Source organism: Urocampus carinirostris, chromosome 16, assembly GCF_059441175.1.
Source record: "Urocampus carinirostris isolate Australia breed hairy pipefish chromosome 16, RoL_Ucar_1.0, whole genome shotgun sequence".
Lineage (NCBI taxonomy): Eukaryota > Metazoa > Chordata > Actinopteri > Syngnathiformes > Syngnathidae > Urocampus > Urocampus carinirostris.
The window spans coordinates 25871696-25893153 of NC_142364.1; the positions used below are offsets into that span (position 1 = coordinate 25871696).

Consider the following 21458-nt stretch of genomic DNA (forward strand, 5'->3'; position numbering starts at 1 on the left):
GCCCCAAGCTCTGACCCTAAAATCATACCTTTTTACATCCATCCATTATCTGCACCGCTTATCCTCAGTAGGATCACGGGGGTGCTGGAGCCCATGATAGCTGTCCTCGGGCTGTGGGCAGGGGACACCCTGAAACGGTTGCCGTCCAGTCGCAGGACACACAGTATCAGACAATTCACTCACTCATTCGCACCTAGGGACAATTTGGACCGGCCAATTGACTTAACAAGCATGTTTTTGGAATGTGGGAGGAAACCGTGTGCCCAGAGGAGAACATGAAAACTCCTCACAGGAGTTTAGATCTCATGACCTCAGAACTGTGCTGCACACGCGCAACCACTGCGCCGCGCTGTTGCCCCATCCCTGTTTCATAGTACAAGAAATATCTGAAACGTACTATAAATATCTTAAAAAAGAAATGTGAGAAAGATAAAATGTACTAAAGTCAAGTCAAGTCAAGTCGTGTTTATTTGTATAGTCCTTAATCACAAGGAGTCTCAAAGGGCTGCACAGACCACAGACTTTAGCAAACTAAATACTAATACTATTATAACACCATCCCCTGATCTTAAACCTACATGAGGGCAAGGAAAAACTCAGTAACTTCAAACTTATCAAAAAGTTGTAAAAGTGTTAAAATGTATCGAAAAGTACTGAAAAGTAAGAATAAGTACTAAATACTATAAAAAGTACTGAAAAATAAGGGTGGCTGGAATGATCCAGCTATCGATATTATCTATACTGAGCTAGAACTTAGATCTGATTGATACTATTGTCTGGGATCAATACTGTGTTCTATTTACAATTGCAAACTCTTTTTTCATAAATTAGTTTTAGAGAAATATATAAGGTCTCAGTTATAGGACTACATTTGATACTTTGTTTCCTAGTAATTTTGTAGTATTTATTTTATATACACACAAAGGGACAGTAGGGACAATGTAGGCACCCAAAAACTTTTAAAGTGATTTTTCATTCATCTTTATACTATCTTTGACTATTTTAGACCGAAAAGCCTGACGGTCCACATCTCTCACACGGGTCGTAGTTTTCCCACCACTGTAGTCCTGTGCAGTACGTTTTGGCATTTTTCGTTATGACTGTACAAGTGTGAAATGGGCAAGGGGGATTAGATGGGGGCAACAAAGAGCAAGTTACAAAACACAAGAGCGAAATGTCCCCCCCAAAATCCAAACGGAAACAAACGTTTTGGGAAATACATCAACAGGGGTAGAAATAAACAACTCGTAGTGACGAGAGCGAAATCCCACCCTCTTGAATTGTTAACTCGTTTTAATTCAGAAAGTAAATCATTCGCTTTAACTTGTTAGTGTATTCCGTGTAGCTTTAGGTGTCGTGGTGGCTAAGTTATTTAGCTTCGGTGCAGGATAAAAAACGCTTTATTGATACTTCATAGGAGCGTTTCACTTGAAGCGTGCTAAATGTACGGGTTTACGTTGCGTTCCCGTCCCTGTGCAAGGCCCCCTTAAACGTTTGGCATATTTTCAAAAGAAGTTGGGGTGGGGGTGTGCAATCAGTGAGCGCGGTCCTGCCCCTCCTAGAAGGGAAAGTCTGACTCGACGTTTACACGCAAGGAAGCGCAGTGGAGGAAAACTTTTGCTTGTCAAAAGTCATCAACAAAAGCCCGAAGAGAGAGGAGCTCCAGTGCAGTCCTAAGTCCAATGATCAGGGGCGCACGTTGCACTTTGGACCGCGCCCGGTGCACAAAGCTGCAGCGGGGCTGCATGAGGTTTCATCCAGCAGCGCCGTACTGATTACCAGTGAGGCCGGGGGAACACAGCGTGCGTACTCATGTCCGGAAAGCCGAGTTTCGTCGACCCTTTTCGGGGTGCGACTCGCAGCCTGGCCGCCGCCGCGGCTCCTGCTGGGAAAGCCAAGATGACCCACCCTGGCAAGGCCATTCTGGCAGGTAAGAATTCGGCGTTGCACGCATTTCACTCGTTGCTGGTTAGAAGTTCCCAAAATACGTTCCAGAACTAACAAAACAAGACTTGCATCAGACACCACTTTTGTTGAATTGCATTCCCTGATTGAGATTGTCATGTCATTTCATTCCCCAGAAAATAACACAACAAAATCTATCAAATTCCCCAATCGAAATTCATGATTGAAAAGTCCCTTCCATTTTAGAAACATTTCCGGAAATATTGTCCCTGGGAAGCAAATTCCCTGTAGAAGACTTGCCTTTTTTTAACCAAAGACCAAAGATGGCAAAACTTCAGAAAACAGTTACACTAACATTTTTTTTTACATTTTTATTTTAATTTGATGTGATTTTCGCTGGGAATGTTATTGCCTAAGCCACATGTATATTGAAATTTGTTGCTGTTCGATAGCAAATCAATAAAATGAGAAAAACTAATTAATGCTTCCGAAAGGTTGCTGCATCGTTTGAGGTGTCATTAAAAAGTTGAAAGTTAAATATTATCTCTATTCAGTATGTGCTAACAATGTCTACTGAGTTCAAAGAGCCTGTTTGCTTTATTTTCCACATTGCCTAATTGCTTTTATCTTAGTCGTAGTGGAGCTGTTCAGGGCGAACACATTAGGTTGGAGGAATAGGGGAAGTGCTGGAGAGTTACGTCATGCTCGTCTCTGCAGGATTTGTTCCTTTTGTATTTGTTGGTGTAGCATGGAAATGGTGAAAATAAGAAAGGGTCTGCTTTAAACGCCAACCCAAACCCTCAAAAAGATGAAAACATTCAGAGTTTAAGTGCGTCTAACAAATGCACATACTTGCACGCTCATCATGAACGAGCTGACTGAAGCTGCATTAAAGATAAAAAAAAAAATATTTAAGCGCGTACATCAAATGCACATACTTGCACGTGCATCATGAATGAGCTGACTGAGGCTGTTATTAATGACATAAGCCGGGAGGTGGTGGCAGCGAATCAAAAAGTTTCAAGACCTGTTCAGCTCCATTAGAGCAGGGGTGTCAAAGTCATTTTAACTCAGGGACCACACAATAGAACAAACATTCTCTTGGGGGCCGGACTAGTAGATTAGAGAGAAAGAAAAAAAGAAATAAATAAGAGAAAGCAAGGGAGAGGAAAGTAGAGAGGGTGGGACAAATAAAGGGAGACAGAGAGAGAGTGTGTGAGAAACAAGAGATAAAAAAAGAAATAGTGAGAGAGGGGGAAAGAATGAGAGAGAAAGAACAAAATCCAAAAATAAATAGAAAGAAGGGGAAAGCAAAAGTGAGAGGAAGAGAAAAGAGAGAAAAGGGAAAAAACAGAGAGCAAAATAAGGTAAAAAGACACTGAGAAAAAGAGAAAAAGAGGAACAAAGAAAGAAAAAGAGGGACAGACAGAGAGAGAGAGAGAGAGAGAGAGAGAGAGAAAGAAATACAGCATTTGTGAGAGTCACCTGGCTTTGGCAACATCAATGATATATTTCAACCTGAAGCTTATTTTTCTCTTGCGCTTCTCTGAGCGTTGTCTCGCGGGCCGTATTCAATCCCTTAGCGGGCCTGTTTCGCCCTGTGGGCCACCTGTTTGACACAGTAAAATGTGTTTTATTTGAACGCTAGAAGTTGCTATATTGTGTCGTGCAAACCAAAAACGAGTGCTAAAAAGCACAAGAAAGAATACAGACTATGAAAACTAAGTATCTAAACCACACTTATTTTTCTACCAAGCCTTTAACAAGGTTTTGTGGTTTTGGGGGTACCTTCAGCAGCAAAATGCCAGAAGATCATATAAGCTTTCTTAAGTTATGTGATGCAAATTTCTTGACCTAATGAGTATTTTGGGAAATGCACGTTTTAATGATTTTTCATGTATTTTTGATTTTTATTCAAATCTATTTTTTTGGATGCACAAACAGAAAGTCCAAAAGTTCCTTTTTCCTTCTCGTGGATTTTGACTCTATGACCTTTGCACCGCGTACCGAGAGGCCTTCACTGTCTAAACGTGCAGCAATGACTATGCAAAACAATAGCCTGCTAGCGTAGCAGGCGACATTAAGGAGGCGCTGTGGGCTCAAAACAAGCTTGTCTTCCAAATATTGCTTGAACGGCTATTTCAACCCACAAACTGCCCATGTCTTGTTATCCTTTTAGATATGGTTAGGTCAGTGGTCCCCAAACTACGGCCCGTGGGCTGTATCTGTCCCGCTTCTGCTATTGGTCCAGCCCCCTGAACAATACCGGGGAGTATTTTGATACTAGATTTACCTGAAAAAAATAACTCGATGTTTGAGTGTGTTTTTGGTTGTAACAGGATTCGATCCCGGATTGGAGCGGTAAGTGTGCTGGATTCCTGCCACTTGACTACCAGTGATATTGATGAAATGTGAAAATGCATTGGGTTCTATCTCATAATCTCACCACCTTAAGTCACAGTACCAAAGACGGATGTTCATCTCGTTGGGCATTTCACATTGTGACAGTGACTATGAATTGTCACTTATAATGCTACAAATAGAATAGAATAATGAGATAAAACCAATGTATTCTCACAAGTCTCTATATCAGTGTTTCCCAGTTGGTGGATCAGGACCCAAAAGTGTGTTGCAGACTATTTTTATTCAAAAAATTTTTTTAAGTAGGTCGCGGGCCTTTGCCTTAGCAAAATAATGCTTAAAGAATAAAAAAAAAGGTTGTTCACACTCATTAACAGTAGATGGCGATAATGCCCCTCTACCTGTTCAGTCATTCAGTGCATTTGAGAGGGAGCACATCTCATTTTACTGTGATTATGTTGGTTTTATTTCCTTTTTATACCTATAATAATCGGTCCCAAAAAGTTCGTAATAAAAGGAAGGAAAAGTGAAAAACAGTCAAGTCAAAGAATGAAACGATCTGAAACATGAAAATAGTGTACAAGTGTCTGCCATAGAAGGGCTGATGGAAGGTATAGTAAATGGTTTAAAATGTTACATTTTCATATTTTTCTTAGAACAGTATGTTAATCTTTATCAACTACACAGTTAAAAATTGATAGATGTTTAAGTACACCTTTGATTAATGTTTGGAATTTCTTTTTGTATGTGTCTATTTTAAAACAGTTTTAGCGGGTCACTAATTATTTAATTGGTGCTGTTACAAACTGACCCCGGCCCCTCATCAGAGAAGGTAAAAGTTAAGTGGCCCTCACAGGAAAACTGACTTAGGTTTTATAAAAATTGTGGTGAGAAAATGTTCCTTGTAAAAGAAAATATAGTAGAAGTCTGGTTTGAGATCATGTTTTGCATGAAACTGCCGACATGTCCTAAAGTGTGTGTGTGCTGATGCCGTCAACTAGATAGGCTCCACACCCAGGTGGAATGGTGACAGGGGGCGTGTCTTCAGGCCACCTGCTGAGCCAATCGGCTGCAGGCGAGTTCGCCGGACGTCAATCGGCACAGCAGCATGTTAAGGTGGAGCGAAGCGATACAAATGTCAAGCATAGTTCAGGAAACCTCAGGCTGTATGACCAAGCCCGTTTGTTTCACATTTCAAGTCCTGCAGCTTTTTGCAATTGGTAAAACACTTTTCATTTTACTGTGGTGGCCTGAACCTGTCACAAAAAAGACTGCACATTGTCACTTTCTTAAAGATATTTACAGGACATTTTCTTACTGTTTTTTCGTCTTTTTGTGTCTTTTTTTCTGTCGTTCTCTGTCATTTTAAAATGTATTAACTGGTGAAAATATTGTCTGTCTTTTTGCCTTGCTCTCTTTCTTTCCCTCTCACTCTGTCACTCTCGCTCTGTCTCTGTCTTTCTCTTTCACCCTTTTCTGTCTTTCTCTCAGTTTCTTTCACTTTCACTCGCTATTTCTCTCTTTCCCTTTCACATTTTTCCCTTTTCTCTTTCTCTCTCGCTTTCTCTCTTTTTCACTCATATTTATTTGAGGCTGGTGGAGATCCCAGAATTTGGTAAAATATATTCCCCACATCCATTCATTATATCGGATCCTCGATCTTTGAAAGGGGCATTGTATATTATTTATTGACTTCTAGATTAAAATAGGCTTTGTTTATCAAAAACCCATAATGATTTATATATTAAGCAAAAATATAACCTGTCATATAAATGTGCTGTTTTTAAATACTTGTAGGTAGAGAAATTTGTATTCATTTTACAAAACATGAGGCTCACCTGGAGGGAGCTGCCATCTTGCTGCTACGGGTACCCCAGAAAACCTTGTGAAAGGTTTTGCAAAAAAAAAAAAATGGGAAGAAAGTTGCTGTTGATTAGTCGGATTGAGTTTCTGAAGTTTGTATTCTTCCTTGTGCTTTGCAGCTTTCTTTTTCAGTGTTACTACATTATACATTGACATATAGTGGTCAAATATTACACAGTGTCCCTTTAAAGGAGACAAGATCTGCTGAATCAAGTTTTCAAGTATTTTAAAATGTGGACTCTTCATAAAAAGCAATATGTTTTTCTCTCAGTCTGTCAGTGAGCATTCATACTCAATCTTATTTTGGAGACTCTTCACTGTGAGTTTTGTTTTCTCAGCCAAACTCGCCTTAAAGTGTGTTCAATTTGAAATATACAACCGCGTGTCTGGTCTTTGAACGGGTCACAATCCACAGAAGAATCCCAGTAGCTGCTTTGCTTGTCGGAGAGGCTTGGTTTTTCTTCTCCAAGTGAGAATCGTTTAATCCAAAAGGAATAATACTTTATAAGAGAAAACCTTTCGGTTAAGACAAACATAATATATGATTGTATTAATGCCTGTAAGTTCCTGTTTGGAGGCTTCACTTGGAAAATTCGGTCTACTAGTGATTCCAAGGGCCAAGAAGAAATCTGCAGGCCCAAGAGCATTCTCCAATAGGGCCCCAGTGATGTGGAATGCTCTGCCCTCTAAAACGAGATCTGCAACCTCGGTGGAAGTCTAGACTTAATACACACTTAGATTCAATAGTTTATGAGTGATGTAGGAGGAACCTGAATGTTTCACAGTGCATGCATTTTGACTTTTTGGATTAAGTGGTATACAAATAAATGTGAACCGACTTGTGAAAGGGCTAAAAATCACTTCAATATTTCAGACATGTAAAACGTGATTTTTTTTTTTTAAGCTCTCTGTAAACCGTCACTGTCTTCTTTACAACTTTGCTTTGCAGGCGGCATCGCAGGGGGTATCGAGATCTGCATCACCTTCCCCACTGAGTACGTCAAAACTCAACTGCAGCTGGACGAGAAGGCCAACCCACCCAAGTATCGGGGCATCGGTCAGCATACCCGCCATTTGCCTAACTTGGCCCGAAGAGACGTTGACTTGTCTCCCTTTCCGTTTCCCCCAAAGGGGATTGTGTCAAGCAGACTGTCAACGGCCACGGCATCAGGGGGCTTTACCGCGGCCTCAGCTCACTGCTCTACGGGTCTATCCCCAAAGCGGCCGTCAGGTACTGATACTAGTCACATAGTTTAAATTACAATCCTATACCAAACTGAAACATGTGCAAAGTGCTACAAATGGAATTGAATATGAGTGAGCAATGTTGAAGGAATTGTTATCCGCTGCAGATTCGGAGTCTTTGAGTTCCTGAGCAACAAGATGCGTGATGAAAGCGGCAAGCTGGACAGCAAGCGCGGCTTCTTGTGCGGCCTGGGCGCCGGCGTGGCCGAGGCCATTGTGGTCGTGTGTCCAATGGAGACCGTCAAGGTCAAACATCTACCACTGCCACTCGTGTTTGCAGCGCTCGTATTTGAGGTTTCTTTTTAAATTCAGGTCAAATTCATTCACGACCAGACGTCCGCCCAGCCCAAGTACAAGGGATTCTTTCATGGCGTTCGCGAGATCATTAGAACTCAAGGTGAGAGGCTGACAAAGTCGCTCTTTAGTCGAGAGCACCTAAAAAGATGGTGAACGCTTTCAGGGCTTCGAGGAACATACCAAGGTTTGACGGCCACCGTGCTCAAACAAGGCTCCAACCAGGCCATCCGCTTTTACATCATGACTTCACTCAGGAACTGGTATAAAGGTAAACCACACACCCTGGAGCCACATGTTGAGTCACCATCAAGGTGGTAAAAATCCTGAAAATGGCACTAGGAAGGTAAAAAAATATGAGTAGTTACACTCACTCACCCATGTACTTGGATGCTCTTGAGGACACCCATTGATGTAATGTTTTAAAATAAAAACTGATCATGTCCTAAAAGATCGCAAATGAATACCAAACCCTAACCTTTACCTTTAAAAGTGCAGCTTGAATTTTTTAGCGCCAACAAGTGGCAACAAAACTCCATTCATTGAAATAACTTATTGCTTTGAATTATAATCAAAAATACATTAATTCACATATATACCTTAAGTGCATGATTTTGAATACTTGTAGGTCGAGAAATTTGCATTTATTTTACCTGAAAAAAGCCTCACGTAGAGGGAGCTGACATGATTGTCAACCATCTTGCTGCTATGGCTTACCTCAAAACCTTCCAAAAGACTGGGTAAATACATTGGTAGAAAAATGGTGCGGTTTGGTCAATTCTCCATAGTTTCTTTTTATCTTCCTTGTTCCTTTTTAGCACTCGTTTTTGGTTGCATTACACAATTCAGCGACATTTAGCGGTCAAAAAACACACACTGTCGCTTTTTAAAAACGATAAAGACTCAATTTAAACTCTGAACTCCACAACCAATTTCACGTACAAGAACACCCACAAAAATGCATTAAAACATCACATCAGAATTCGTCATCCGTATAAAATGCACCATACCGCCACACGGAAAATCAGAAGAATCTGAAAAAAAGACATTTTAACATGCAAAATGTCACTTCATGATGTTTTCTTAAAAATACTGTATGTGGAAAGCATGTTATTGGTTTTTACACATTTTTCACTAATTCACAGAGATACACTTTTAGAAAAGGGGTGCTTCAATGTGTCCTAAGAAAAGTCGGAAGTTAAATACTAAGTATCTGTTATCAATGCCCAACTGAGTTCAAAGAGCCCATATCCTTTATTTCCCACTTGGCCTATCTGCTTTTATCTTGTTTTAGCAAAGCTGTTCAGGTCGGAACACATTAGGTAGGAGGGGTAAGGGTGAGGGGAATGCTTGAGAGTGATGTCATGCTTGGCCCCACGTTTTCTTTCATTTGTTAGTGTAGCATGAAAATGGTGAAAGTAAGAAAAGGCCTGCTGCATTAGAGTAAAAACGCCAACCTAAACCCCAACAAAGATGGGAAAATACTTTTTTATTTTTTTATATATAAAAAAGTGTTGAAACAAGCTTGAAGATGGCGGCAGCAAGTAAAATAAATCCACATTCCGGAAAGCTTCTTTATGTATGCTGTAGTAACGTTCTTCGCAGAGGATGAGAAATATCTGCCCGCAAGACTAGTGATGCCTCACTATTTCAAGTTTCACCTATTAAAAGGGTCATCCAAATCTTATAATCCACCTTAACTCATCATTAATGTGTGTAAAATACAGTTTACTTTACTTTAATACATTTGAGTTCATAAACTCGAAACGGTTTCCTTTTGTAAGTGGGGGAGGGGCGGGTCTAATTAGGGTTCATAATGACTTTGTAAAGGTTTTCATTCCTCTCCTCCCAAAAACTAAAATCATACATATTATCTTTCTAATTGTTCTGCACTGCAACACTAATACATGCTAGTTGCATAAGCCTTTTTTCAAAATGTGTTGGTATTAAAATGACCCTGTGTATTATTTAGATAGATAGATAGATACTTTATTCATCCCCGAAGGGAAACTCACATTTCCAGCAGCATCCCTGACTGCTGCTTTATCGCCTCTTAGTGGTAAAAAAAAATTGATTTTTTTTTTTTTTTTAAAGTCCTTTTAATTTGGATTATAAGCAAAATGCGTGCATTATTATATAATTGTGTGTTTTTTTTTTTTAATTCTCGCATGTCAACAAATTTGTATTTGACATAACATGAGACTCAACTATAGGGAGTTGATATGATTGTCAGTCATCTTGCTGCCAAGATTACCTCCTAAAAAAAAACTTAGATTAAAACTGGTGTTTTGGTCACTTTGAGTTTCTGTGGTTTGTATTATCCCTTGTGCTTAATAGCACTTGTTTTGGTTGCACTGCACCAGGGTCTTCAATGTGGTCACAGGGATTTTCCTGGAAATTTGACTTCAAACTTGCATGATATTTTAGTGGTTTACTTATTTAACTCAAGTTTTAATAGTTACTGGTAATACTATAGTAATGACATAATAATAACATTAGTTGTCATTTTAAAAATGCATATACAACTGGTAGCCCTTCGTGCCAATCAGTAACGACAATTACTACACAATACTACAACATTGACTGGTCAAATGTTACACGCTGCTCCTAATTTTTCCATGAGAAGATGTGTGATGTAGCAAGAAAATCCACTTTTACAAAGAATTGTGCCTGCAATAACTGCAAGGAATGGTCTGGTCATATCTCAAAATTTCTTAGGTAGAGCTGCTGGATATTAGTAGTTTAATAATCAGTTAAACTGTGTAACTAGTTGGATAAACTAAACATGTTTGTTTCGGTCCATATCTTGTAAAACAGATCATCACTGAAGGGTATCAAAACAATTCATAGAAAATTTGTTGATTTATTCGAAATGTATGTATTTATTGATTGTATCTCAAATCTCAAGGTACATGTAATTGGGATTTTTTTTTCTTTGTCATGCGGTTTAGGCGATAACCCAAACAAATCCATCAACCCATTGATAACCGGCATGTTCGGGGCGGTTGCCGGAGCATGCAGTGTGTTCGGAAATACGCCTCTAGATGTGATCAAAACTCGAATGCAGGTGGGTGCATCATTTTGGTGCAGCCTTGGCACTTCTTCAAAACGGGTTTTGTGTGCGGTTCTACAGGGTCTGGAAGCGCACAAGTACAAAGGCACCATGGACTGCGCTGTCAAGATCATGAAGCACGAGGGTCCAAAGGCGTAAGTGCAACCATTGTGCTGCTGAAGCAGCTAACTGCTAGTAGCTCATGTGTATTACAGCATTGATTTTTCCAAACCATAGTTTAAATGTTTAATTCTTACTGCACTTGGCCAGGTTCTACAAAGGAACCGTACCTCGTCTGGGTCGGGTGTGTTTGGATGTAGCCATCGTCTTCGTCATCTACGAGGAGGTGGTGAAGGTTCTCAACATCGTTTGGAAGACAGACTGACGCGAACCAGGACTTGTGGACCATCCTAAACCGGTTTTCTGGCAGTTCTTTGTTTTAATCATGTCTACCTCTGAATTACTAACGGAGGCACACGAAAGTGATGATAAGCTTAGTGATTTTATTTAATGACCAAAAAAAAAAAACTTGAATATTTTAATGCTCTTTCACGTATGCAAGGAAATATTTTCTTTAGATATGAGATGGTGAGGAGATTTTATCTAGCCCTGAAGCGCCTCTTAGGGGCCATTTATCAAGTATTTAAAAGCTATATAATTCTAGTCGATGTTATCTAATTATTTTCAAAAGGAATGAATAGTGTTTATAGTGCCTTTAATGCCATTCCACACAGTTGAGTGCCTTTAGGAATTTATATCAGATTCATTTTATGTAACTAATTGGGGTCCGACCAATCAAACGGAGATTATTATCGAGTGGTTGTTGGCCTTCAAATTGTCAAAAGGACCAATTGTTTTTTTGCTTAAATTGTAATGATTTGATGAAAATGAAAGTTACCATGTTGTGAAAGTACCTGAAACGCATCTCACCTGTCATTAGCTACTACCTAGTAAAATTTCTTGTTCTTTTTTTAATATTTGATGGCAACCAATTGGAGTTAACTCTAAAATTGAACACATAAAAAGTATTTTTGTATTGTCTGTCTTCATGCATTACCTATATCCTATATCCATCATCTGCACAATTAATTGATCATTGTTTCATTTTCCTGGGTCCAAATTGGTCAGGCCTTAATATTTATATATTTTTTCCCATGATTGACAATAACGTGCCATATCAGAGGTTGTTGGTGTGTTTACAGTTTTCTATGCTAGTAATGTTTACTTGATGTCAGTGCCACCATGGCCTTTACATACATGACTTGTGATTGCTCCCATTTTCCATTACTTGGAGGGTTCTTATACTTATCGGGTCCATGGATTTTTTCTATCCCCACCAAAAAACTCTAATATGATCTTTTTGCCAATCGAATATTACTCACTGTGATGTGTCCTCCTATTTGCCATAAGAAATCAAAAGTCAAGAAACATGTAAGCTTTTGATGTCAGGAAAGTTGTGGTTTTATGGAAATAAAGTAACCCTCTTCTTTTTTGCAAGGAAAGTCGTAATCCTTTGTTTTATGATCACAAAAATATTCTTGTAGAAATGCTGTATTTTGGATAATGTGTTCTCAAATATGGCATTAACCTATAGAATGCCCTTTTTAAAAAAACAGCATGCCTGTCAACTTCAGCCAATTTCTCCTCATATTAATGATTGTATATCCCCTTATTAAGCAATTATAAACCTTACAAACATTGTGGCACCAGCTGGACAGACTACGTAGAATAAAAACAATAATAAATGGTGTAAGCATGTTTTTCTAGCATGTTGTAGCATTTTTTTTCATTTTTGCCACTTCCAGCCAATTTGGTGTGGCTTATCATATGATAACATTCGATAGAAACCTGCGACAATATCCGCAATCTACAATGGTGTTGTCTGCAAATAGTGACTGAGACGATCCGGATTGAAGCTCAAATGGGCAGGACAAAAATCGAACTAACCAAGTAATTTCTATTTAAAAAAGAATTTCCCATTCAAAAAGTTTTTAATGGGGTACTCATCTTGAAATTATTATAAATATGGCGAAATTGTATACGTTGACAGGTATGAAACTACAAAACACACATCAACACATTTTATTGTTATCACCAATGGAAAACTAATGACTATCACGATTGTTATTTTTACCTATCACCAATGGTTTGAAATCATTTTTCAGACCCACAAGAGTCCGGGAAGCACCATACCTGTCAACCTGTACTTTTCCGTCGTACAAAGTACGTTTATTATGCATTTTAAGACGTGTACGACGTACAAGAAAATCTGTACGGAAAAACGCAAATTTGTCAATCATTGGTACCATAAGGTAAACATCGACTATCACGAAACGGCAAATCAATCAAGTCAAACGAGTTTGCCACGGAAGCCTCTATCTCTGTATCGTTTTTTTTTCGTTGCAAACAAAGCGAGCGGTCTAATGCTACTGTGAGCATGCATCTGCTGCCTGGGGGTTTCCCATCATGCATCATTCAAAAAAATATGGTGTAAGATTATTTTGTACAGGAAAAAACGACAGTTTGTACGGGTGTGGAGGTTGACAGTTATGAAGCACCGTTAGAGAACCACTGTCAGAAAAAATCCTTTTTGTGTTGATTCTTTTGTCTTAAATTTTCTCTTTCTTAGTTGTACTGTGGGTGCTAACAAAAATAACAATAAAAACATAGGGACTCTGACTGGAACCTTTCTTCCGTGTATACTGTACGTGAATTTGTCCGTGACCTTGCCCTTCGCTTTTTGGACCTTTTCGCTCTCCGTAGGTACCATTTCGTTGTGTTGAATTTTGTTTGAGGAAGAAAAACAAATATGCCGCCTCTGCTTCTTTTTCCGTTCGTGCCGCTGCGGTTTTAAATTTCAGGAGTAAAATGGCTCTCCGCGGAGAGAGCAACCGGGGCTTCTACTTCAACACGGTCTTGTCGCTCGCTCGCTCGCTGGCGGCTCACCGGCAGGCGCCGCTCGACAAGGTTAGCGCTCCGGCTAGCTTGATGCTATCTAAGCGGCCAGCATCAACTTATTTGAATTTTGGGTGTTTTGTGAGAAATGTGAATATTCTCTTATTTCGTTATATTGTAGCCCGCTAAGGCTACGAGTGATTGCTTGTCACTTCAGTAGTAAGATAAAGTCGACTAATGACAGCATAATCCTTTCGCTAGCGACCAGTCAATTGGTGTGTACAAATTCAAAAAATATTTGATTGACATGATCAGAGTCATCATTTAAACCAGGGGTCGTCAAGAACTACTTTCTTGTGGAGTGTTAGCGCAAACTTAGCTGTGCATTAATAATATAACACAGCATGTTATAACTATGCTTTTACTTTGTTATTGGTTGGCTTGATGGTTGGATCCCTTCGACCTTTTCCTGTGGTGTGCCTTGGGCAAGTACAGCCTGGTGGCGCCCATCCCATCCAACTATGTTATTACCAGGTTTTAATGTTTCGAAACTAAAATAGGCTCAGTCAACCACTTGAACATCTGTATTGTATATAGCCACTGACTTATTTACATATACACTATGTATTATAGCAGGGGTCAGGCACCTTTTTGACCCACAGGGCCATAAAATCAAAAAATTTTCTAAAAATAAATTGAGAGAGCCACATCATATATTTTCAGACAAAATTGAAAAAACTGCCAAACACGCTCTCTAGACAAAAGCTAATTCTTCAGCACATTTTATTTCACTGTGTGTCATTTGATGATTTAATCAAATGTATGAAGTGATAATAATGCCAAATCCTGTGTCCCAAATCAATGTAAATATGCCATTTACAATTTGTGTTCCACCTTAAATTTAGAGTGTTGAGGCAATTTTTTTCCATGAAATTTGTCCTTAATAACGGTTTCAAAACAATGTGCATGCAAAGTTCTTTTGTAAAAATGTCACAAATCACTGCAAACAATAAGCATATCGTCATATTCACTTTCGGTGTAGACCGCACAGAGCGAGAGAGAGAGAAGGAAGTGCCTTGTTTGCAGGGATCCGCCCACTTGTACTGCTCACCCAATCAAAGTCGTTTGGCAGCGTTTATATTTATCAGTATAAATGGTTTCTTATCGAACTTCTGAATTAAGTTGCATCGGCTTTATATGGACCAAATTTGGGATGAAATCACCTGACTTTGGAACGCCACAGAGAGATGTGCAATAGTTACATTTTATTTCGGAGCCATATGTACTCATGAGGCAGCACGGTGGAGCAGTGGTTAGCGCGTGTGCGGCACAGTGTGGGTTCAAATCCAGCTACCGGACTTCCTGTGCGGAGTTTGTATGTTCTCCCCGTGCTTGCGTGCGTTTCCTCCGGGCACTCCGGTTTCCTCCCACATTCCAAAGACATGCATTTCAGGTGGATTGGCCGGTCCAAATTGTCCCTAGGTGTGAATAGGCGAGCGAGTTGTCTGTCCCTATGTGCCCTGCGATAGGCTGGCAACCAGTTCAGGGTGTCCCCTGCCCACTGCCCGATGATTGCTGGGATGGGCTCCAGCACCCCCGCGACCCTACTGAGAATGAGCGGTGCAGCTAATGAGATATACTCATGAAAAGAGCCATATATGGCTCCCGAGCCATAGGTTCCCTACCCCTGTATTATAGGGTAATTTAGAAATAATTTTGGAAGAGTGATCAAGTTATCAAATATCCTAGTAAATAGCAATGAACAGTGTTAGTTCATTTCAGAACGGGTTGGCAGGCTTCTTAGAGGGCTAACTGGTGTCTGTTGGTACCATGTTGGTTACCCATGATGACCCTTTAAAGACAATGCCTATAGGTTTTTGAAAATAGGTTTCTGGGGTTGAAAAAAAACCTCATAATTTTGTGAAATGTATTTACTTTTAATACGTATGGGTGAGTACCCACACCAGGTATCGATATCAGTGTCAATACCATCTTTTTAAGATGATAATGGCAGCACTGCGATAAAGTAGGTAAATAACAATAAGTTAATGTAAGTGGTCTGCATTTATATAGGGCTTTTGAAGTAAATGGTGACGTCTCAAAGCCCTTTACAATGTGATTTACACTTTCCCTTTTTTACACACACTAACCGATAGCAGCGTTAGCCTTGCAAGGCAAGTACCTGCTCATCGGGGGCATTAGGGATTCAGTGTCTTGCCCAAGGACACTTCAACATATAACACAGAGGAGCCGGGAATCGAACCTGTGACCTCTTTATCCCAAGACAAGCGCTTTACCTCTTGCTCATTTGTCAATTAATTAATTACCAGTAAAAATAATTTGCTTTAATTCAAAGATGTTTCCTTTTATAAAGAAAAAAACATCAGTAATTTTTTGTACAAGCAGTATCAGTAAAGTGGTCGGCGGCGCCCTCTGTTGGCTGCGGCTGCATCGGCTCGCTACAACGGGTCAGGTGCAATCGACATTTCGTTCTGTGTACATTGTTACACAGAATGACAATACAAGGAAATTATTATTATTATTATTATTATTATGATCAGTCTGACAAAATGTGACATTAAACATCCAAACTTTAATATAACTGACCAATGTAAGTCTAATAATAATAATAATAATAATAATTAGTCTAACCAATATTGGTTGTTTCTTTCCCCACAAATTGATAACTGATTTAGAATCTAAAAACAAAGCGTTCTGTTTTATAGGTGTTATTGCAACTAACAAATTTTCAAGGTTTTCATTACAATGCTGTTCTTTGTCGAGTGAAGATTCTCAATGCTGCCAATTTTCTGAAAAATTTGATTCCAACCAATGTTTCTTCTGTTTAAACTGATTTTATCTGCATTAATGGGATGAATAAAGTATCTATCTATATCTATCTATCTATCTTATCTAATGACCAAATCAACAGTTTCGATTAATACTAAAATCATGTTTTTTTTGCAGTTGTAACAAACAACAAGGTCTCCTCTAACTCAAAAATTTGAAGACCCAGGCTAGTGGTCCCTAAATCGTCTATCATGATATAAATTTTCTTTAGGGAATTTGGTTTGTTTACTTTTTTTATTTGACTGAACTTTACATCTAAACAAAGGTAGAATAATCTAACGTGTATTTTTTAACCAGTTACATTGTAATGGATATTATTTAACATTGCAGTGTGTAAAATCGCTCCATCCTAAAACAATTGTCCTAAATGCCATTTTAAAAGTCTGATACATTGGTTGGAGCCTTAATCGTAATAACGAAAAAAAATAAAAAAAAATCTGATGCATCGCAGCGTTTAAACTGTCATAAAATATCACAGGTGCAGAAGTTGCAATGCATGTGTCCCGTGGATTTGAGGGGAGTGTTCCAGCTGGATGAGAGGAGACGCGATGCCGTGCTGGCGCTTGGCATCTTCCTGGTGGAGTCGGACTTGCAGGTGAGTCTGCCGCCTTCGGGAGCTGCAGCTGTCCCAATGCGAATCACCCTAAAGCCGCCCTATCGCCGCAGCACAAAGACTCCATCGTGCCCTACATCTTGGGGCTGCTCAAAGGACTTCCCAGGGTTCAGTGGATAGAGGAGAGCTCAGAACGCAAAGGACGAGGTAAAATGTGATTTTTTTTCTTTTTTTACTGGTTTCACTTTTTCACATTATGCTTAAATATGGCCTTGTTTCACAATGGCATGAAGTAAATATGTTTCTGCAAAATTGACTCCCTATCTTATAGGGATTCTTCCCGTTGCTGAGAATTTCAGCTTTTGTCTCGTGACGCTGCTGTCAGACGTTGCCCAGCGAGATGAAACACTCCGCGGACAGGTGAGCCCCAATTTTTATATATTATTTTTGTTGTATTCTAGGAGTGATCAGCCATACCTAATAAATCAGCCTCCGTTTTCTTGATTGTAGGAGATAGGTGATGAGCAAATCCCTTTATACAATAATTCGAGCTTTTTAACATCCGTATAATTTGTCCGGGGTCACCCATTTGTGTTCTTTGGCTGAAATAAGTCATAGGATCTTCATTACAAACAATGTAAATATTGGAGTACAGATGCTTTTATTGTTTTACGATCAAGCAAGTTAGCACACGTTATTTAGATATATGAGATCTGCAAAAATCGAGATTGTCAGATTTGACATATTAGAGATCCTGAATCAATCTATTAGTTCTGTCTGAAATTGAAGATTTAAAACTAAACTATTAATTGTTTGTATTTCTTTTGGATAAGGAATCATCAGATGCAGGGAATATAATTATAGGATTTTCAAGAAATACGAATTAACTGATATTTGACATAATAATGGCAACATTAATCAAATGAATAAAGGGTTTGTTGAAGCTCTAGTCTAGTATCTTCACATTTGTGTGCCATATTTATATGTATTAATAATATAACTGTTACAATAACTGTATTCTGCAGACTATGAGGAGCGCCCAAAATCCCCAATTTGCTGAGAAATTTTAAAATGTGCCTTATAACTTAGAAAAATATGGTGGATAAGATTGAAATGCGTACACAAGGTTTCACACAAGAAATTGTAATGTATATTATCGCAGTCGAGCAATGGTTGATGAAGTCGATCAAACCTTATAAGTGAGAGTCACAGCGCCGACACTTGACCACTATACCACTAGTAGTCAGTTAAAATATGACAATACATTAGAGGTTATCTCAATATCACACTATTTTTTACTCACTGATTTGCATAATGCATTCGGATCGTTTAAGCAGTCTCTTCACTTCTTCACCTACAAATCTTAGAGAATATAGAAAACAGGAAGTCTTTCAACAAAATACTATGTAAACACACTCTTTTACATACGTATATATTTTGACCGTTTTTTGACACACAGGCGAAGAAGTTTAAAGACTGTTTAATCAAGTCATTTCAAGTCAAGTCATTTTTATTTGTATAGCCCTAAATCACGAAGAGTCTCAAAGGGCTTCACAGATCATTACACTATATTACACAGACTATTTTCAGAATATTATACATTCCCCTGCTCTGGAGCCGACAAAAAGAGTAGGTTATTCATATGCTATAGAGTAGAAGTGAGTTTTAAGCTTAGATTTAAACATTTCCACCGAGGTTGCTGATCAGATTTCAGGGGGAAGAGCATTCCACAGCACCGGTGCCCGGATGGAGAACGCTCTCGAACCAGCAGAACACTTCTTTGCTCTTGGGATCACCAGAAGACCCGCACTCTCAGAACGAAGGCTTCAGACCGGCACTCTCAGAACGTAGGCTTCGGACCGGGACAAAGGGGGAAATCAGATCTGAAAGATAAGAGGGAGCAAGTCCATGTATGATTTTGTATAATACTAAAAGAACCTTGAAATCACATCTAAGGCTAACTGGGAGCCAATGCAGGTTAGCCAAAATCGGTGTGATGTGATCGGACTTTTTTGTCCTAGTTAAAAGCCTCGCTGCGGCACTTTGTACCAGCTAAAGAGACTTGATTCTAGACTTCGGGAGACCAGAGAGTAATGCATTACTGTAATCGAGACGGGAGGTAACAAACGCATGAATTATAATTTCCGCATCCAACTGAGACAGTATAGAACGAATTTTAGCAATGTTACGAAGATGGAAGAAAGCGGTTCTAGTAATTTTCTTTACATGCGTTTCAAAGGATAGATCAGGGTCAAATATGACACCTAAATTTTTAACTGAGTCACTCTGTGTGATGTGACATTTGTCAATGTTCACAGCAGTTTTTGAGAATAAGTCACGGCATTTAGATGGACCAATGACTAACATTAAGACGCAAGAAATTGAGTGACATCCACTCTTTTATCTCAATGAGGCAGGCCTCCAAATTTCCACAGTTTAGTGTGGCAGATTCCTCCAACGGAAGATAGAGTTGAGTGTCGTCTGCGTAGCAGTGGAAACTGATATTGTACTTGCGAATAATATCACCTAATGGAAGCATGTAAATGCTGAAAAGAAGGGGCCAAGCAGAATGCACTATTCAAATTTTTGTTTCTGGCACCATTATTAAAAATAGTGTCATAATGGGATAAGCTCTAATGTCTTTCCGTACATCATCCATACCACTGGTGGTCCAGAGTTTAAGTGTCAGCACTAACTGCCACTACTTGAGTTTGATTCCCATTGCATACAATATTTTGAGATTTTGATTAGGGACATTCATCGACTGATCAGTTGTTGTATCATTGAATTAATATGCAACATAAGTGTATATAGAGCCCAGGAATACACACAGTTGCTCTTACTGCTGTCTCAATTGCATGCGCCTTATAGTTTGGTGCGCCTTATGTATGAATAAAAAATCACAAAATACAATTTTTTTGGGGGGTGCACCTTATAGTGCAAAAAGTATGGTATTTCTTTGTATGGCAGGCCTCATGTTTAGTATTATATCGTCCCATCTCACGCTGGTAGCTTATTTGTTGTTCACATTCACTTCCAATCAGTGTGTGGCTCTCAAAAGATTCATCCTTTTGAACTAAACTGTCGCAAAGGACACACTAGTCTGCGTTTCATGTGCTGCAATGACACAATTGTGATGTAAGGTGCTGGAGACCATCATGGATGTCATGCAAGCCCTGCAAGAGCTGTGCACGAGCGCCCAGTCTCACGATAAAGGTATGTCCTGCGTTTCTTTATTCCTTATTCCGCGGCCGACCTAAGTCTTCCTGACGCACTGTTTTGTTATCAGGTCCGAACTATACGGAATACATGTGTCGCTACACGGTGCCCTCCTTGCTGGGCGTAGCACGAGCGTTTGGCCGCTACAGCAACACGGACGAGCCGCTTTTGTCCAAGCTGTTTCCACGGCCTGCATCGCCACCCCTAACGTCAGTGGAAGATAATGATGCGGCACGGCGCCGCTCCTTCAATGACTTCCGCTCTATCCTGCCCAGCTCTTTCCTCACTGTGTGTCAGAGTGATACACTGAAGTGCAAGAGCTCTTCTGTATCCTCAGTGTCTCAACAGGTATAACCTAAATTAGCATAAGAAGCTGGGAAAAAAGTTAGCCTGACCAGATCCAAGCCAGGCCCTGCCGAAGTCTGACCAATTTACTTGATTTGCTTGACCGAGCTCGAAGCAAACCCAAAATTTCAGATTTTGTTTGTGAGGACTAGGGGGGAGGATATGTGATTTATGATAACAAATTCAAGCCCTGTAACAAGTAAAACAAGACTGTATAAACAGTTACATTTTTTGTATCTCTGGGTCTTCCGTGGTTACATTACCAGCAATTTTCCATCATTGACAGATTTTTGAAGAGTAGACAGAAAAAAATAAGGGCTGTCCCTCATTTTGATGGGTTGAAAATTGGGCCATTAACCACAGAATCAGTACTTCCTTTAGACATGGATTGTACGGCTGCCTGAAATCCCTAAAATGCTTGAATTTTAATGTGTATTTAACGGGTGAAAAGTGCTTGACTTTTGGGTGAATTGTTGTAAATTCTTGAAATTGTTGCTTTGTTTCTCGGCACTCTGACTCAGTAGACCATGCATTAAACGAAGAAAAATAAAACAAGTCTGCTTCAATTTGGGTCGGGCTTGGGCTTAAGATTTTACCTCTAGTCAGGAAATGCCAAAATTATTTAAAAAAAAGAGTTAAAAATGTTTATTATCAATTTATAGATTATTTGGCACCCAGCTGAATATGATAAAGTTGATCATCAACTATAAATTAAAATAGATGAATTGTTCAGATACCCTTTGGTTTAGAAATTCTACACTCAAAATAAGGAGAAAAGACATCAACGAGGTTTGAATTTATAAGGAAAATAGGAAAGGACTAAGTGCCAATTTCCAAATCTGTTCTAAAAGCCCTCCACTGAGCTTGTTTCTCATA

General features: G+C 39.4%; 2 protein-coding genes across 3 annotated transcripts in view; both read left to right on the top strand.

The window, feature by feature from the left end:
- The first annotated feature begins 1258 nt into the window (after positions 1 to 1258).
- Positions 1259 to 12222, top strand: slc25a1b (slc25a1 solute carrier family 25 member 1b). The gene is made up of 9 exons (XM_088319698.1): positions 1259 to 1930; positions 7079 to 7186; positions 7261 to 7360; positions 7482 to 7620; positions 7687 to 7771; positions 7835 to 7939; positions 10620 to 10735; positions 10802 to 10875; positions 10991 to 12222. Exons 1-9 carry the CDS (start codon positions 1813 to 1815, stop codon positions 11103 to 11105), a joined length of 960 nt encoding a protein of 319 aa, XP_088175824.1. The 5' UTR covers positions 1259 to 1812; the 3' UTR covers positions 11106 to 12222.
- Positions 12223 to 13509: 1287 nt separating this feature from the next.
- pi4kaa (phosphatidylinositol 4-kinase, catalytic, alpha a) overlaps positions 13510 to 21458 on the top strand; it is a 46587-nt gene continuing 38638 nt past the window's right edge. For both annotated transcript variants that reach the window (XM_088355657.1, XM_088355658.1), the window contains exons 1-6: positions 13510 to 13687; positions 16944 to 17060; positions 17132 to 17225; positions 17350 to 17438; positions 20162 to 20234; positions 20308 to 20585. In XM_088355657.1, coding sequence (XP_088211783.1) covers positions 13589 to 13687; positions 16944 to 17060; positions 17132 to 17225; positions 17350 to 17438; positions 20162 to 20234; positions 20308 to 20585 — 750 coding nt within the window. In that variant the 5' untranslated portion in view covers positions 13510 to 13588. The remainder of the gene's footprint in view (positions 13688 to 16943; positions 17061 to 17131; positions 17226 to 17349; positions 17439 to 20161; positions 20235 to 20307; positions 20586 to 21458) is intronic.

Excerpts from the sequence above, each read along its gene's own strand:
- slc25a1b (XM_088319698.1), top strand. The coding sequence starts at position 1,813 with ATGTCCGGAAAGCCGAGTTTCGTCGACCCTTTTCGGGGTGCGACTCGC. Across the intron at positions 7,621-7,686 it reads GTCCAATGGAGACCGTCAAG|GTCAAATTCATTCACGACCA; the intron begins GTCAAACATCTA and ends TTTTAAATTCAG. Across the intron at positions 7,772-7,834 it reads CGAGATCATTAGAACTCAAG|GGCTTCGAGGAACATACCAA; the intron begins GTGAGAGGCTGA and ends GAACGCTTTCAG.